The 18,751-nt window shown below is 41.0% G+C and overlaps 2 protein-coding genes across 2 annotated transcripts in view; one reads left to right on the top strand and one right to left on the bottom strand.

The window, feature by feature from the left end:
* Positions 1 to 2,161, top strand: part of Nudc (nuclear distribution C, dynein complex regulator) — a 79,209-nt gene extending 77,048 nt beyond the window's left edge. The window contains exons 5-7 of the mRNA XM_071720594.1: positions 333 to 527; positions 1,397 to 1,599; positions 1,685 to 2,161. Of these exons, the coding sequence (XP_071576695.1) occupies positions 333 to 527; positions 1,397 to 1,599; positions 1,685 to 1,736 (450 nt within the window). The 3' untranslated portion in view covers positions 1,737 to 2,161. The remainder of the gene's footprint in view (positions 1 to 332; positions 528 to 1,396; positions 1,600 to 1,684) is intronic.
* Positions 2,162 to 2,369: 208 nt separating this feature from the next.
* Positions 2,370 to 18,751, bottom strand: LOC139781709 (coagulation factor X). Its single transcript, XM_071720592.1, has 11 exons — positions 17,677 to 18,751; positions 16,377 to 16,973; positions 4,756 to 4,852; positions 4,435 to 4,556; positions 4,259 to 4,363; positions 4,057 to 4,187; positions 3,860 to 3,990; positions 3,591 to 3,790; positions 3,318 to 3,452; positions 3,022 to 3,246; positions 2,370 to 2,952 (listed from the first exon to the last, which is right to left on the bottom strand). The coding sequence occupies exons 2-11, from the start codon at positions 16,572 to 16,574 to the stop codon at positions 2,659 to 2,661; spliced, it is 1,638 nt and encodes a 545-aa protein (XP_071576693.1). The 5' UTR covers positions 16,575 to 16,973; positions 17,677 to 18,751; the 3' UTR covers positions 2,370 to 2,658.

The following is an 18,751-nucleotide window of genomic DNA, read 5'->3' as shown; positions in this document are numbered from 1 at the left end:
TGAAATTATTAAAACAGCCAAAAAGATTGTAATTTTTTATTAAATCTATAACGATGCATTTTTTTGAAATAAATTAAGATTTCATGACTTTTGTTGTATAACATATAGATGATTGATTAATTAATTTTTCCTCTTTATCTTTTTTTTCAGACAAATTTTTTCCACACAAATACACACATATATTTATATAATAGAAATAATTCTCTTTCTCGTTTTTATAATACCATGAATAAATTTCGACGAGCTTTCTTTTCATGCGAGTTTCGTAGGCGCCACATGTGAACAAACGCGTTTGAGGGAACATATCAATATAAAAGTTGCGCTTTTTACAGATTCGAGTGCCGCTAAAGGTAAACTTTTCGGTCAGACCGAGAGAAGTGGTCGTGTCGATCGCAAAGAAACACCTGAGCTGCGGACTGAAAGGCCATCCGCCAATTCTTGCTGGGGATTTCCCGCACGAGGTCAAGCTCGAGGAATCTACTTGGGTAATTGAGGACGGAAAACTACTGCTAATTAATCTGGAAAAGGTGAGTCGTGGGCACATAACAGGCGCGGTAGCGTCCGCACCCGTGTGGCATTTTTTTGCGGCCTCGCCGATCCTCGGCCTTGCCGGAACGGTGATTCTAAGATCGCCCAGTTGCAGAGATTTAAGATACGCATGACTGATCGACAACGAATCTGGCAGATCAACATGTCTTTCGATATATACGAACCGTAGCATTTAATTAAGCACTTATCCAATTAATTCTTTCGTGTCTGATTATTATGTAAACATTTCGTAATTTTGCTTGTCGTTATCCAGAACTTGATCTCATGAAACAGTATATTATTTTGGGGAGTACGTATGTCGATGTCGATCGTGGATGATGGAGAGGAGTATATGGTTGGATGTGTGGAGTATGAGTTCCCAAAATTACCATGCGACTCTCTACGGGTCGCGATGGTGAGACTCCACGTGTATATGCCCGCCTAGCTCTTGTCGTCCGATGAGATCGTCGGAACGTCGATCGGAGCGATGAATATTTTTGCCGAATTTGTTTATATCTTTCGGTCGGCGCGGTCGATCGCTCGAGAGAAAACGCGGTTAATTAGTGTGGTGCCATTTTGATAGGGGCACACGCGGCCACCACATTATAATTGATCTGCGGGATACATTATGAGAGAGAAAGAGATGGAAGTCATCTTCAATAATCCAATTTTGATAGTGTAAATAAAAGATGAAAATGTCGATATACGCGTTAAAAATCAAGATACTGTTAATGATATAATTATTATATTGTATATATATATATATATATATATATACATATATGTACATTGATTAGTTTTATTAATCTGTGTAATAATTGCAGTACTTTTTATCATCGGCAATGAAACTAACGTTAACCGATTGCAGGTGAATAAGATGCAGTGGTGGGCACATGTTGTAACAAGCGAGCCAGAAATTAGCACGAAGAAAGTGAATCCCGAACCTAGTAAACTCTCTGATCTCGATGGAGAGACGAGAGGTCTCGTGGAGAAAATGATGTACGATCAGAGGCAGAAGGAACTAGGACTTCCGACGTCCGATGAACAGAAGAAGCAGGACGTCATCAAAAAGTAAGAAAATATCTCGTCTTATCATGATATATTATACATAATGTCCACATATTGATCTAATTGTTGAATTACTGAATTTTTCTAGGTTCATGGAACAACATCCCGAGATGGATTTTTCGAAATGTAAATTTAATTGAAATAATTCGACAATACGCTTAATGATATTCCGGTACTATACATTGTTACTTTTAAGATACATCTCGCTTTTCATTATCATAATATAATGTGATCTTTTATGATCGACGTTCCCGTATCGTTGAAGAGGAAAGTCCATGCGATTGCCAAGATGGCAGCACAGTGTTAGACTACGATGCCACATACAGAGTTCTGCTAACGCAATCGAAATAGTGTTTTCGATTAATCTCTCATTTTCTTCGCCTTTTACATTTTCCTTGCTTTCCTTTATATTTTTAAAGAAATCACAGAGATGCATCGCACAGTTATAAAGGTTTAATTTTTGTATTGCGCTTTTCTTATCTATCGAGCTCATTCAGTGGAAAAAAGATAGATTAGAAATGTATGAAACAAATGCAACTTTGAGAATAAAAATCGTATAACTGTTTTTTTTTTCTTTATCAATATATCATTTTAATATGTAATCATCAATATGTGGTCCAAAGGTAAGTAAACACATCTTCGGTGTGCCATGTCAGATAATCTTGACGTTGGCAATCACTTTAAAGAGAATGTCTAATTGACTATGTGACTACCAAGGCAAGTTTACCTTGCGTCACCGCAAGATAAATAAAGAAAAATATAAAAACGTGTAATCGACTGCGATAATTTCTGCGAAAATTATATTTCTTCCCTGATTTCTTATACAAACATATTTTTGAAGAAAGTGAAATGTGCAATTTAATAACAGGTTACGGCATTATTATACTTAATGCTTTACATTTAATGCTTTCAAATGTATAGCTCTGCATTTTTTATCTTATTGATATACAACTTGAAATTTGTATCTCGATTGCCTACATATTTTTCACTTTTATGCTCGTTTATGCGTGAACACTAATTACAGTTATAATACAGTTATACATATAATACGCGCTGTGTTTCCTAAGTGTAATCGTCCGTCTGCTTCATCACCTTCGTAATCCAACGCACGTAATTGGATAGTCTGGCATATATACCGAATTTCCCGCGTTTGCCACAACCTTCGCCGAAACTAGTGATACCAAAAATTGTCCACGGATGATCGGGTTTCCGAGGATCTCTACAGAGCAGAGGTCCCCCGCTGTCACCCGCGCAAGAATCCATCTTACCGCGGCGATAACCCGCGCAGAACATATTGTCCGTAATTCTGTAATCCACATAGACCTCTCGGCAGGTTTCGGTGGACACTATTGGAACCTAGAATTTAATTTGACATTTGTATTGCATTATTAAGTAATCAAATTTTTTTAAATTGAAACTGCATACTTTAACTTCGTGCAGGACATCCGTTCCGAAATCATCCGTCACGCTGGACTTGCCCCAGCCGATAATGGTGCACAACTGGTTCGTAGGTAAGGGCTGCTTTGGCGCGGGCAGACATGCGATTCCCCTCGAAGGAGACGGGGTCAAGGTAACTGGTAAACGAAGTAGAGCCACATCGTTATCAACGGTATCGGCGTCGTACTCCGGGTGGATGGTCACCGAGTCCACCTACGCGGTCATAGAATTAATCAGCGGCGGCATGAAATCGTCGATCTAGCTCCGGAGTACGCGACACATACCCTAAGCTCTAATTCCGTGCCTTCTTTCACCGTTAAATCGTGCTCTCCAATGCGAACGTAGAGGCGTTTTCTAATGCAATGCGCGGCAGTCAATACCCACCTCGGGGATACCAGTGTCCCACCGCAAAAAGCTTCCTGGAAAAAGAAAAGCAATTAATTTTGTGGTCCAGACAATATAAAACCGTTTTCTTTTCCCCGACAATTTGTAGGCATTTTTCAGAGACTTCTTACTTGTTGTTTGTAACAATATGATATTTATCGTCACGAGCATACCCGAAATCGATTTAACACGGCCACTTGCCACGGCCAGCTCCCAGGTGCGGCCGGACGACCGCCGATAATTCGCGTGAAATATGATAATCTGGATCCTTTATGGGTGTTCGCCACCCCGCATTTCCAAACGTTCGAATTTTTCTCCGGCGCGAAGCTATCCACGGTGTTAGGATTGAGTTCGAACTCGTCCAATACCAAGTCTAGAAAATAGTAACTACTTATTTTTTGTTATTAGTATTCAATATCCAGCGTTGTCGGAGTATATTTACCATCGCCGTCTTCTTCGTGGCTACCACGGATCTTCCGATGGATCCATCTTTGGCAGAAGCTACCTTCGACGTAGCAGTAGGCGCTCTCACGTATCACGTCGCGCCCGCAGATGCCCGGCTTTCTGCACCATCTGATCAAAACAAATATACACATGTTATAATGTTAGTTGCGTGTAATCTACGAATTTCTGTAATACCTGTGACGTTGAGTAGTGCACAGTCTCGTGCAAGGTGACCATTTACTCCATTTTCCATAATGCTTTCCAGAATGCTCCTTGGTATTTTTGCCTTTTCGCTTTCCATGCCTAGGTTCTGCTTCTTTAGGTACCTGTTGAAAACGCGCGCACATATTAGCAATCGAAAATCGGATATTATCGCGTATCGCGATTCATTACTTACTTGAACTACGCGAAACCTTTCGTTTCTTCGTCGATGTCCCCGGCGTTGGCGTTGCTTGCATCGCCTTCGACGACCTTCTCTATTATGTTCGCAACCACGTTCCTCCTGTATCGTGACAGACCGTTAATCGAAAATCCATTTATGACACCGCGTAATTATGTAGTTTGCATATTTACTCTAAGTACAGTGGTCCCGCAATCGTTTTTCGATCGGCACCTCCTGACGCGATTTTGCGTGCAGTGTCGATCGCATACCGACCATTCGCTCCAGCTTGTGAAATGCGACAGCTTTGTCACTTCTGTATAAAGGTATTAACATGTGAGAATAGATAATATTAAACAGACAGAGAGAACAGTGAAAAAATAGATAATGTTAAATGGAATAGATAATATCAGAAATATTAAAAAGGTATGTAAAATTGAGAAAATTGAAAGAAAGTACTTTTTTCGATCAGGACGAGGAAATTTATGGAAAAACAGTGGCGCACATACACTTACTGTTCTTTGGCAAACGCTCTACGGCAAGCGGCTGGTTAATCGAATGGAGGCAGCTTACATTGCCTTTAACTCCAAAGACGAACGTCTTATCCTCATTCTAGAATTTTTAAATACAATTAACAATATTAACAATATTCATATCTAGATTTTTTTTCATTATTATGTTAAATAAAAATTCCGTTTTATAATGTTACAATATACACTCTTCGATTTATTTCGAGTGCTACTGTTGCGATATTTAATCAACATATCGTTATATATTGCGAACCTTGACATTTATTAATCTGTGATAGTTATTAGATTAGACATTCTAACGAATTGATAAGTTGTAATTGTTTCATGTTTCGACCTTGCCGAAAAGATTATAACATCAGCGAGAATTATACGTCGTATTATGTCGTCACTTGACACATCTCCTGTGCCGACGGCGGCTGCATGCTGATACGATTACCTTAAAATGCTCTGAAATTATTTGTCCTAGACCGAAAGACTTAATAGATACGGCCTGGCCAGCACTCTACTAGTTCTATCATTTATGCTCCAAGGCTGTGTAACGCCCAAGTCGCGACATTAAACTCAATTTGCCCTGCTAGTAATAGCATCGCGACGTAATCGCCGACGGCGCTAATCATGCGTTACACGATGTCACCGTGTCGACAGAGTACGTAGGCATATAAAATTACTGTCATTTCCCCGTCGCGCCTTCTTGAAGCTCCTCGAAATCTACGCTCGCTCTGAAATTCCGAACAATAGGTACTGATCGCAATCGCGATGATTCATTACTTAAGGTTCATGAATTCAGGCGCGATCAAAATGGCACTTGAAACATCCTTTTAGCAGCCTACTGCCTATGACGTTTGAAATAATAAAATTCGATTACCTATAACCGAGACTGCCTCGAAGAAATTTAATATTGAATTCGTAAAAGGAAGAAAAGAAATATATTTTATTGGTATATATTTTATTTAGTTCAAAACTTAATTAAACTATTTTTAAGTATATTTAGTACTTGTTGGTGATATTTTTTTGGAAAATGATGAATCTAAACTAAAATAATATTTATCTAAAATTTTCAAGTTTACGCTGCCTACGAGAATCTCGAACAGAAAATATGTTAATAGATTTCGAAGAAAAAAGAATGACATTACTGTAGATGTATCAATTTGATAAGTCTGCAAATAAGTCGAATGTGTATGTTTTTACTAAATATAAAAATATTTTAACAAGTTTCAATGAGATGCACGCTCTTCCGGGTAGTCTCCAACAAATATTCCTTAAGCAAAATACAACCGTAATTAAATATTCATTTTCAACGTGTGAAAATCGTGATTATCATTACTTGGTATTTAAAGACCGGGACAGGAACGATTTCTGACTGACAAGATACCTTGAAAACGGTTACGGTTTAAAATTAATACCGTCGTGCCCCGCTGCGAATTTTTGTGAAGGCGCGCGAACGAGTTTTCAGTTAAATTTCTTTCCTCAGATTGTGCTCGCCCAATGCATTAATTAACCAAAATATGCAAACAAATCTGCGACTGCGACCGCAGATGAATCTTGAACAACTGGAATCTTGAAACATTTCGGGGATTCCGAAACGATTACCAGATCATTAAATTGATTTCATGTATTTCGAGATACCGCCTACACGTTGAATATTATCGAAAGGTTAACAGAATTACACGTGTATCCGAACCGGATTTCTCGACCGTGCCCCATGAATATTTAATTACCATTAATCAAACGTAACAAAGCGATATTCTAATGTAGAGACGTATATCGCGAAAAATATACGTGAAAATAATATTTCGTCTGGTAACAATTCCGAAACAACGAAATTGTTTAATAGATAATAGGCGATGATGATTCATTAGTACGGAATTACTTGCCGAAAGAAGGGACGCAAGATATAGAAAAACGCTAAATGAAAGAAAAAGCGAGCTCGAAAAGGGCAACAAATGGAGTAAGAGAAATTTGTATGCGGCAAGGTTAGCGTGTCCAAACTAGGCTGAGACGTGCCGGTACCTTGCATCTCGGTGACGATCGCGCAAAAAGTTTGTGCCGCTAAAAGGGAAAACAATTCCGCGGGGTAGAGTCGAAGAGCATGTTACTTGTTGCCGATGCGACTTCCATCGTCTGAAAAATCCTTTACGAGATCTATGTAAGAACGGCACGAATATCAAGGAATCAAGGAATCTATATCCGCAAAAAAATCAACTTTGCTAAGTAGTTTATATACAATCAAATCTTTAAATCTTCTTTCTGATCTTCTTTTGATATTTCTTGCAATTCGGACAATTTCATATCTTTCGTTGAGATAATGTAATATCTCCACGTCTATTTTTTGTTTATTTCATGTCCATATCTTTACGTTTTTTCCACGAGGAAGAATAATTCGCCTTAGATCTATTTGTGTGGTGCAAATTGGTAAATAGAGAATTCTAACATGTCTATAAAAATCATTGCGACACAAGATTAATTATGAAAATGAGAAAGAAAATCAGAATGGAAAAAAATAGCAAATATATGCTAAGCGGTTAAGAACAATAGCGCATTCGAGATATGGCAGACAATTCAAGATCATCGTTTAACCCAATCTGGATCGTGAATGCACGAAGGAACGTGATGCAGGCCGTTTTGGATGGTAGACGAAGAAAGGTTCGGAAGCAGCTTCACGAGCTAACGCCTGAGCTATACCTTAGATGGTATCGTATATCGCCGGTCTGCCCACCGTGTCCGCGCATATTTTAATATTACGAGATTGACGCATTGGTGGCACTTTCATCGACATAATCTCGCACTTATACCTCTTACAGTTTCTTAAATTAAACGGTCTGTGATAAATAATTTTTCACTGAAATCAATGTGTTTCCATATTTCAACTTGTAACTTATTCGTTTTTAATTATTATTCGAAAAGTAAACTATATATAACGTCAAAATTATAACTTGCAGTAATATTAATCTCAAAAATTACGATAAGCTTTGAAAAATTTTCGCAAGTAGTTTCGCATGGATTATGAAGACGAGAGACAAGATTTGGAAAGAGTGATATCCGTTTCACGAATTAACACTTCCCTAGATGGTAACGTCGTTGGAGTTTGCTCAATGTCCGAAAATGGTTTGCGACTTCTTCAGCGAAGGGTTGCTACAAATTCAATGTGGGATCTCGTGGCCCCGGTTGTTGTCTCGCCGCGCTGTCAACGGAATGCTCGCTATGGCGAGTTTCCGATCTGATTTATGGTACACGTACAATCGGAAGACCGTTTATGTTGCGTTTGTTATGATCAGAGGACGATTTCTAAGATTTCGTTAATCTTACTCGATATCTTGGAGAACAAGAATTTTGTTAGATAAGAAATTGAAAAGAGATTAACCCTTATGTATAAGAGAAGAGGTATCCGGGTACATTTTGTGTTTTGACAACATAAAAAAAACTAAATTTTTTTTATGTTTTAGTCGCATTAGAGGGCTGCAACTTTCTGAGAATTCCTAAATCAATAAATATATTATTTTAGCACTATTTTTGGACAGATTGATTTAACAAGGAAGACGGGGGGATCAAAAGTTGTTTAACACCTTAATTACGCGAGTACCCGCCGCAGATACCTCGTCACTCACATTAGGGTTAAATAATATAAAGTTATATTGAAAACGTTCATGCTTTTGCGTCTGTGAAGTTGGCAGTTGGCACAATATTCTACGAATTTCAAAAAAATACTAAGAGTTTTAATAGCATTTTCTATAGTTTTACAGTTCCCGACAAACAAAAAGAGTTCCGCATTCCTTATATTAAAAAATAGAAATTGAAAAAGTGGGCTAACTTCGCGAATCAAACACGACACCTTCTAAAATACCAAAACGCGTTGAATATTATAATTTTTTACAAGAGTTGCCGACAGGTTTAATTCGAATTCCACACACATATATATAATTTCAGATCAATATTTCAACAATTAATAATTTTTGAACAATTTTTGATATTCACGTCCAGCATGACATTTAGTGAAAATGTGTCGTGCTGATGATTTTCCACAGTTCTAACGGTTATAATGCGCACTCATTCATTTGTTCTCAAGAGAAATTACGGCTGTGCTATTTTGGCGGGACATTTGACTCGAGTTCGCCATCTCATAGAGAGACATAATCGCAGGAGTATGCTTGCGCGTACAACAGAATGATCATTGCGACACTGTCACGATGGTTGCATGAATAATGTTAGAATCGTAACACGGGGCCGCAACTCATAATCACGCGTCAGCGTTTATTCTGTTCTGCCAACAATCGATTAAAGTAATAGACAGCGTCGTAAAGTACAATAATACCGTGCAGTTTGCATCGATAGCTGTTAAGAACAATTCATGCTCCTTGAAATGCAGCCCGTTCAGCAACGCATCGCCCATCGCCAAGCATAACAACGCAACGTTACTCCTCTTTTTTGCGCCACTTCTTACTTTATATAAGAGGGTTCGATATCCTTTCGAGTCGAGGTTTACGAGAGCTCGTAAATACCGCTTTAATTAGATTTTTAATAGCGGCAATAAACGCGCACGCGCGGCCCGCCCTGAAAAATCGTCGTCTATTCCGCGAACGACATTGTCCAAAACGAAAGCGGCTTCCTTATGGACGAACCTTCAGAAGCGTGAACCATTTCACTTCCCAGCTCTCGCGAGATGTAACTGAACCACTCGCCGCAGCCTGGTCTTTATCTTCCCTTCTGATCCGTTTGCGGTAATATTATGCGTCTAATATGTCACATGTTACATAATTTCTCAGTTGCCTTTCTAGCGAGAGTAAGAGTGTGCAGAAATTTACTAGCCACAATAACGACTTTACTTCTCTATTATGTTTCTCTTGTAAATTTCCATCCACAGACGTCTCTCGTAATCTCTCAATTCTGCGGTAAGAATGTGTCACTTAACTTATCATCTCCATTGTTTAATATGTATGTGTAACTTAACGCGACAAAATAATTTTTTTATCTGACATTCTGTGGACGTTATAAATTATAAACCTTTGCCGAGTCGTTGTGACACTGATAAAAGTTTAAGTAGAATATTCCCGCGAACAACATTCTAATCAAGTATCATCGTCGCAGTTGTGAATATCGATATTCGTTTGGAGGATCGCATCTTGATAAAATTATTTATCATCGCGTAAATCTCACCATCGTGTTTACTATCCATCCATTAATCATATATGCAGGGTTAATTTATAAGTACGTATCATTTCGTGTCGTCGTGTCGAAAGGTTGACTGCGCTTCTCTCTATATTTTATTTTTCTTCCTTTAATCACCTTGACTTTCTAAAAATGTTCTTAGTGATGCAATTCTCCTAAGACCGGATCCAATTATCAAGTATCAATTTTCGTTACGCATCGTAAATACGTTATATATCTTGCATACGTTTACACTGGAAACATGTTACGTATGTACACACGTTATTAATAAACTCATAACTAGATTTGTAGATAAATGTCGCCTAATTTTCTGCGAATATAAATAATCATTGTCGAGAGCGATAAAATAAGAATGTCGGAAGACGCATGCAATTTCGCAAATCCTCCAAATAAGAGAGCTCTAAGTTAATTTACATTGGCGTCTCAAATGGGAGTTTAGACCGTAAAACTGATCATTATGATCAAATTGGTTATTATACGATCGTTTGAGGGACACAACAAAGGGAGTCACCTGCAGCGCTTTTAACCGTCGCTAACTATCCCTTTTACCTGCCGTTCCTTCCTTCCCTTCGTTCGTTCTTCCACATATACGCGTTTGCATTTATGGCCACGGTTATTTCCGGATCGGCGTCTCCGACACTGTACGCCACCGCTTTATATTATTAGAAGTGTAATTCCTCATTGTTCCTCGGCAGTCAGCACTAGCATTCGCTCGTATGAGAGGTTCTGTGCGGAGATACATCAGCACCCGCGGCTAATTTTACGAGTATTCTATTGATGCGCTCTCTATGCGGAACTATCACAATAGCTGTGGTCATCGCTTCCTCATTCTATCTTTGTTTTATTAGATGTGATAAAATTGAAACGTGCTTTTATCTTAATTCTCAGCTTTTGCGAATATACAGTCGTTGACTTGATATCTTTATCCGCTAATATATCTGAATGCATGATAGATATTTTATTTTAGTAATAAATTTAGTAATAAGTTCTTGTATCTTTTATGCGAGGCTAATTTAAATGTTATCGGGCTTTGTGAAATTAACTTTAACGCGGATTTATTCAATGATGGTGAAATTTGTGGTGTCGCTTTCTCGAATAGGATGTTTACGGGAAACGGTGTATTTATTTTGCAGAAAACCTACATGGACAACGGTTAATATGCGATATTAATGAAGGCAGGTCTTTGTGCATAGACGAGTTATACCGGAATAACTCGTTTCGAGATATTCCCACTCCATTGCATGGATTGCTAAATCCAAAGTAAAGGCACAATGTCACGTGCGGCAATGCACCAATCGTGCTAACCGGTTATCATAATTTTACGCGCTTGTCTTGTACTTTTAGAGATGCCATTTATAAGCGTAACTCATAAATGTTATTATCCGTTAACAGGATAATTGGAGACGTTAAAAATTCTAATATTTTCTACGAGATAAAACTTGCTACATGCGATATGAAGCAAGAATGATTTATTGCTTGAAATATTATAAATATATTGATTGTGAAACAATGAAAAATTTAGAGATCTTTCATTCTTTAAACTTCACTCTTTTTCACAGACACACGAATGCCATTAAGCAAATTTTCCATTCACACATACGTGTAGGGCTTCGCTTGAGCGAATCATGCGTCCCTTATCGGTGAATCAAACGTGAGACAAGTAATTTGCGTCATGAGCCGTGGTGTGTATCGGATGCCAGTGATATCGGACTTGGACAATCACACACTGAACTCTCGGCCGATCGCTGAATTCTAATCATTCGTTCCGCTGCGACCGCTTTTCCCCGCATACATCGACGATGAGACAATGGAATCGCCGGTCTTAGCACAGACGACGTGAAACGTCGCGTCGTCTTGGCAAAGAAACCACGAGGAAGAAGATGAGGAACGACAGGCGGATGGGGGTGGATGGAACGGAGGAGAGACAGGCCCTAACGGGCGACGAGAATCTTACAAGAGAGAGAGAAAGAGAGAAAGGGAGAAAGAGAGAGAGAAACGAATGCATCTCGAAAGCGGTTGCAAGTCTCAGGACGTTGCTAAAGGGAACCGTACGCGACATTCTCCTCTTCTGCCTTTACGTCCTTCTTACGTTCTCTTCGTCCTCTCTCGAGACCCGCCCCCTCGCACTTCCCTCTCTTTCACGTCAATCCCGCGTGGTACCACGTTTCTTTTCCCGATGACGGCAACTTTTTATCAGCCGCGGGACTCACATACTTCCTGCCCGGACAACGGGCTGAAATTCCACGCGGTAGTCGTCACGATACACAGTAAGAAGCTAATCGAGCTGAATCCACCAGAAGGACCTGCCGAGTGATCCGGAGGGTCCCGCAGGAGAGAGAGAGGATTCTCCACGGGGTGCCAACGAGACGTTCCAGTCTTTCCCGGCTGTTCTTGCGCCGGTGAAAAGCACGCGCAGTACCAGTACGTTTTTTGCGTAACTTAATGAAGCGAAAGAAAGGCCGGCTTCTTCTCCATTAGGAGATTTAACTCGCAGCGCATGGACTTCGCTCTTTTTTCTTTGCCTTTTTCTTTTTTTTTTTTTTTTAACGAGTACTCATTTCTTGAGACGCGGTATTCGAGACGTTCGCTGCTGTCGAAAAATGACAATTGATTGCCGAACGCGATGAATTTAGCGCGAACAGATTGCTGCGAATCGACTCTATAACCTTATAAAATTACAATACATAAAGAAATATCGTAATAATGAAAAAAGATTTTTGCCAATATGCAATGAGACATAGATATATTTTCATGTTAATATAATGATAAATACAATATAAATTTTGTCAGACCGTCTATCGATTTAAATAACAAAAGAGGGTTCTCGATTAAATACTGAAACGTTAAATAATATTGATTAATATAACGTTAGTAATATTTTGTGCGCAATTACGGGTGAACGTTTTCTCGGTTGATGAACGATTGATGATCCTTCACGTGACGGTGGAGAAATCATTTGGAAAATCGACGAGCTTCCGTTGCCGGCGCGGCGTATTTGCGCCAAAATTCGCAGTAATGTCTGGCGGAGGTTGCCTCTTCGGGAAAGTGGAAACAGCTGCTGGAATGCCCCGACAGGGCCTTTCGGCGTTGTAATAACGGGGACTGCACGAGCATCTCCGAGGATAACGCGACAGGAAGTTTCACCGCGGGGTGCCCGTGGTACATGCAACAGGGCCGAGGTCAACTGTCGACGAGTGATACCTACGCGGTTAGAAAGTCAGAGGAGATGTTCAGCGATTGATGCAACGTCTCCTTCACGAACGTCCGACTACACTCGCTTTAATGCCGAGAAGCGGCTGTTAATTGGAAAATCGGCCGTTGCGGTTGATTCAACTCTCCGGGATGCGAAAGACGCTTCTTCAGCTTTAGAGCTTGCTCGGTGAGAATGCAAGGAGCTCTTCATGGGGTGCCAAGGAGCGTGCAGGAAAACTTGTTTTGCTTTCCTACAGTAGAAAGGAGGAATTACTACGCAGGCGTGATTATGCTGTCACCGTATTGATACGAGTCGCTTCTCTGACGTCGCAAAGCCCGATAAGACACTAAGCAAAGTTGCATAATGTACGCGCGGAGATGATCAACATAGAAAAAACATACATATATCTTGATAAATACGAGGAATATCATAAATATTATAATTTAGTGATTGATGACACTATATTTAAACTTATTTGGTGGAAAAGTCAAGACACTTAACGTCATATGAAGAGTGCGCCCAACCTGTCGGCAATATTTGCATGACGGGGCACGTTAATAAACGAGCTGAAAGGAAGGCGCAGTTAAGTTTCCTCGAGATTTCCTACCTAGCTCGCAAACGTCAGCTATAATCGACATAGCAATAAACAGACCTTCCTTTGGTAAAATGAATGCGGAGATATACCACTAAAAACACACCTCGCGTTCCAAATACCACGCGATCGCGATATCGCCGTAAGATAAACTAGAGAAACAAATATCCGTCGTTCGATTATTTTCAACAAACTCGAATTTATGATCGACAAGTTGGCGCGGAGTCGAGAATGGAACGGCGCGCGTACGCTCCTCCAAGTTCCAATATCTACAGAGTACCTGGCGTAACGTATATCTTTACGTCGATCGTGTCATAAATTGGCTTATTAGTTCAACGTATCGGATAAGAGGACTCAGGATACACGCTTATCTGTTTCTCTATCTATCGTTCATGCTCGTACGAATGTTCTGAATTCTGATCCTTCCTCTTTCCCTCTTTCTTTCCGTCTCTAGCGGAAAGACACGGGAAATCCGGTATCGATTGTGTGCCTAGCTGGAGAATTATTTGACACCATCGACCAAACGACCGTGCCTGGGGCACGATAACCCTAACGAGTTGTGATTTCGCGGATACCCGATTACGACGTGATATCATCCACGCACGCCGTAACGTCACGTACATACATGCATCGAAAGAGCCGGAGTGGCATTCGTCCGGCCAAATATAACCCGCGTTGCTACAACTGACGAGGATTTTATCTGCGTGAAAATTGGCACTCGAGCGCGCACCGCTAAATTTCGATACAAAATCATCGATCGCCGGATGTGTTCCGCGATGCGAAACTTTTCAGATGTCAGTATACCGCGATCGATCTCGCAGATCGTATTTGCATCGGTCGTATTTATACGACTGAAAAAAAAAAAAGAAAACGCATACTTGAACTTTACGTAACAAACACGATGCGTGTTCTACATTGCGTAAGATAAATTGACAATTGTGCCATTTGAGGCTTTAAGGAGTTCACGCTTCCGCGTTTTCTTGTAAGATGTATTTTGTCTAACTGACGTTCATCCTACGCGGAGTTCATATAATTTTCAGGCGCGTCTGCGCCTCAACCTTGCTCGTAACGGAACCTTGTGTTTTGCGAAATATAAATACCTCGATGATTCCCGCGCCTGGACCGTAGCTCCTTTTTTAAATCGTAGGCGATTACAGTAAAATGAGGATTTCGAGCAATGTTATTACCGGTCGGCTAGCGATAGAACTAGTTTACGTGTCGGCATATTAACCTCGAAAACTGTAAATGATTATTGCAGTCTAAGAATGGCCACGAAACGAAATTACAGTAATTATCCCGACGTGCTTAACTAAAACGAGGTTTCTCCGCTTTGGTCGGTAATTGCGCTAGTATTGCTAGGTTCCTGCTGACACGATGCTTTATCGGTTGCTTTAGGCCTCTTGAACCTTCCCATCTTCCTTAATCTACCTACTAATCACCAATTTACCTTTGATAAATTGGACTACATTAATCCGGGTCTGTTTAAAGTGAGTTTGGTATGAAAATACTATCTTATTTGTACTAAGTACGCACATTTAACAATTTTAGTTTTAATGCGAAACCCTTTTCCAAAACGTTTGACTTTGATTCCGTTGAATAAATATAAAAGCATTTTATCTATACGCGCATTCAAAGTTTCTAGTTTATTAATTAAGATATAAGTGAGTAAATAGCGGGCATATATAAAATTGTAGCATGCAGCTTATATACGTGTAGCGGAAACTCGAGATTGAGTGTGTAATTTTTCGCAAATTTATGTTATTCAGGTCAATATCAATTTATTCTACATCAAATTTGAAGCGCGAGATTACACGCGCTTTCTGAAATTACGGTGTGTATTAACTGAGCGCCGCGGCTAGATATTACCAGATATACGATTCGGCAAACCAATTAAGTAAACTCGTACACGATAAATATCCAAAATTACAGTGCATTAGCTGGGTACAAGATACGCGTAATACCACGTTTTTCCTGACTAAACGATTTTACGATCAATAATCGATCGGCCAGGAAAGTCCTTGCTTCCCGTAATATGATGCGAGGTCGATACTTCTGCATCCCCAGAGGCTGAACGTATCGTAATCGTGAAAACTATTGCCCACACTACGCTGCAGTTAGCAATTATCAGAATCTCTCCAACTAATGACGCGATTCCACGCAGCTTCTAAGTTTCGCGAAAATATGTACTCAAATAATCAATCTGATAAATAATCGATTTCAAATCAAGAATCTGCAGAAACTGCGTTACAGCCTTCATACATTCCATGTTTTTGCCATCAACAATAATGATTTTTTTTCTTTTACAATAGTTTAATCTAAAATTTTCTTCATCGCGCTCAACTTAATTATCATTTCAAATCAGTATTTCTCTATATTATTGACGATAGAATGCAAGATGTGGTAAAATAAAAAAAAAGGTATGTTTACTAATAAACAATATTGCAACTGTATATTTTTAAAATTATATTTATTTTTCAATGTTATGTATTAATATGATTTAAAAGAATAATATGAAACTATACAATAATTTTGCATTTAACATTTTGTTCCTGTTGCAACTAATGAACAATAATCCGAGATAAAAACTAATGTAGAAATCTGAAGAACTACAATTTTGCAGTTGCAATACTTTTCATTATATCGTCGATGTGTACTCACCGGGCCGTTGATGGCGACTGCGTAACCGAGGGCGAGCAGGACGACGAGGACCCGAAAGATCGTGGCGTCGCCGGCGATCATGCCCGGAAGCGAATTGGTGGATCGCAGCCAGCAGGGCGACGAGCGTAGACGGTTCGACGGCGACGGGGACGCATTCGTCGGCGTGACAGTCCGGTGGTGTTCCCGTCGCGGACGCATCGCGTCATGATCGCGACGTGCTGCCGCTCGCTTCCTGCAAACGTGGGCCCGACGTGGCTCGGGCTCGACGGCTGTTCCACACGTATCTTCTACCTACCTACCTACCCACCCTCGGGACGGAGGACGAGGGAGAGCCTACGTGCATGAACGCGTGTGCCCGCGCCGCACGCTCGTGTACGGCTACGGCGGCGGCCCTACGCGCCGCCACACGCGGGTCTATAAATACGGGCGCGACTCCACGCAAAGAATTTCAAACAACCGCGCCGTGAAATACCGTCGGTGAGCCCGGGCAGACTCTGAGGCTCGATCCTCCGACCGAGTACCACCGTCGTCGAATCCGTCGCGAGATACGATAGGCCTCTTGGCCTTGACACTGCGTGTCCTAAGCCCGAACTCGATCTGAAACCCAATATAGATAGATCTGGCTTTAGGTGAATATACAGCGTAAAGACATTGGATCTAATGGAGAAAGTTACGGGTTACTTTCTCAGAAGTTATCCAGAAGCGGTACCTATGATTGCATCTATTAAGGTAATTACTCAAGCGAATCGCATTAATTTTATTTGAAAAGTTGCAGAATTTGAAGAAGTTACTTTTATATGGGAAAAGTTCGCGACGCGCGTTTAATCATAAGTAGGACTTCAGTGATGATATTCCCCAACAATCGTATACCCGTTTATTTTATACGCGCCGCGAAGATTCCTATTATAGCGCAGCATGATTTATATCTCTTCCAGCCGGCGTTCAAGTCGGCCAGCTAAGAAACGAATAATGTAAAAAAAAAATATACATTTCATGCATTTTAACCAGTTTGTATCCAACGAAACCGTTTGACGTCTCATTCTCGCGTGCAAATCGTTACGAGATCAAAAGATCCTACTTGACGTTTGTACCCCTTGAAGAATACGAGCGCTTTCGTTGCTCTATACCTCGGTTCCCTAAATAACGTGCACCAACAGGGGAGATCTTATCCCGGTGCTTCAACATCTCCGAAAGAATAAATAGCTCGAAGTTGTGAAGAACGATCGTATCAGGGTCGATCGGTAGACGTCGCGGAGACGCCGATAGATATTAATGGGGAATCTGCTATTTTCGACGTTACCTTCGATGAGTTTACAGCAGTAGCAGACGACGACGACGGACAACGTTGGGGACGAGTAGCGGTAGCAGATGAAGACGGGGCGCGATCGTGTTCCGCGTGAATGTCCGGTCTGTCGGCGGGCTCGTTGTAATAACGACGATCGTGCCTGATAGTCGTTTACCGCGAATCGCCATCCGCGGGATTAAAGGCGAGCCCTGTTTCATGAAGATATCATTCCTTCTCTCCAGCCGGTAAAATTGTCCAGCGTGGAATACGACGTGGTGGTGGTGACGGGGGCTGCGGGCGCACACCGCGCCGGCCAACCGCGGAACCGGCTGATATTTTTAGGTTCTCCCGACTTCCAACCGACTGTCTGTCTTCACCTTTGAGAGCCTACCTAGTCGCTCTCTCAGCTCGCGGTGATATCTTTGTTCTTCCCCGAAGTACTCTCCCGCACGTACGTCGGTATTGGCGGCGAATCATGCCGCGTCTCGGTAATAAGCTTGATCGATGAACCCGCGATGAGATATTTCGGTCCTCCTTTGAGTCGGCGTTCGATTCGCGCGATTGCGTTCCTCGCGACTTGCTGGATCTTGGATTTGTTGTGCACGAATGAGCATCCCATTAATATCTCGTCACATTTGTTTCTCAATAAGGTAGAGTAACGTTTAGTGTCCTAATTGCATCGCGCGCATAGTCTCAACATCTTGACACAGATAAGTCAGCAGAGCTGCTTTTCAGCTACTCTTCAGCCTTTTCCCCCCGAGTTCTTCGTCTATTATTCTATCTCGCGTATGTCATCGACAAGCTGATATCTCTTTTTAGTCCATTAGAAGCTCTCTACCGCCAGCTTCCTCATCGATCGATTCTTCGATAATAAAGACGGATGAATCGTCGAGAAAATACAATCGTCGTTCTACACCGGTAATTTCGTGCAAAGACGTTCATCTGTCATCGGAAGCGCGGTAGGATGTAGGCTAGCTTGATCGCGCGATTCATCGGCGCGAAATGACACTGTTCCGATGTGTCGCTCGTGCGGGAGCCACTCGGGCAAGCACACGCACGTGGCTCCAGGCCGACTGACGAGATACAAGCA

The sequence above is a fragment of the Temnothorax nylanderi genome, unplaced genomic scaffold (genome assembly GCF_030848795.1).
Source record: "Temnothorax nylanderi isolate EJ_2023f unplaced genomic scaffold, tnyl_v1.0 TNYL_tig0356_pilon, whole genome shotgun sequence".
Classification (NCBI taxonomy): Eukaryota; Metazoa; Arthropoda; class Insecta; order Hymenoptera; family Formicidae; genus Temnothorax; species Temnothorax nylanderi.
Note: the sequence above shows the minus strand (reverse complement) of the source record. Positions and strands in the feature narration are given on the sequence as shown.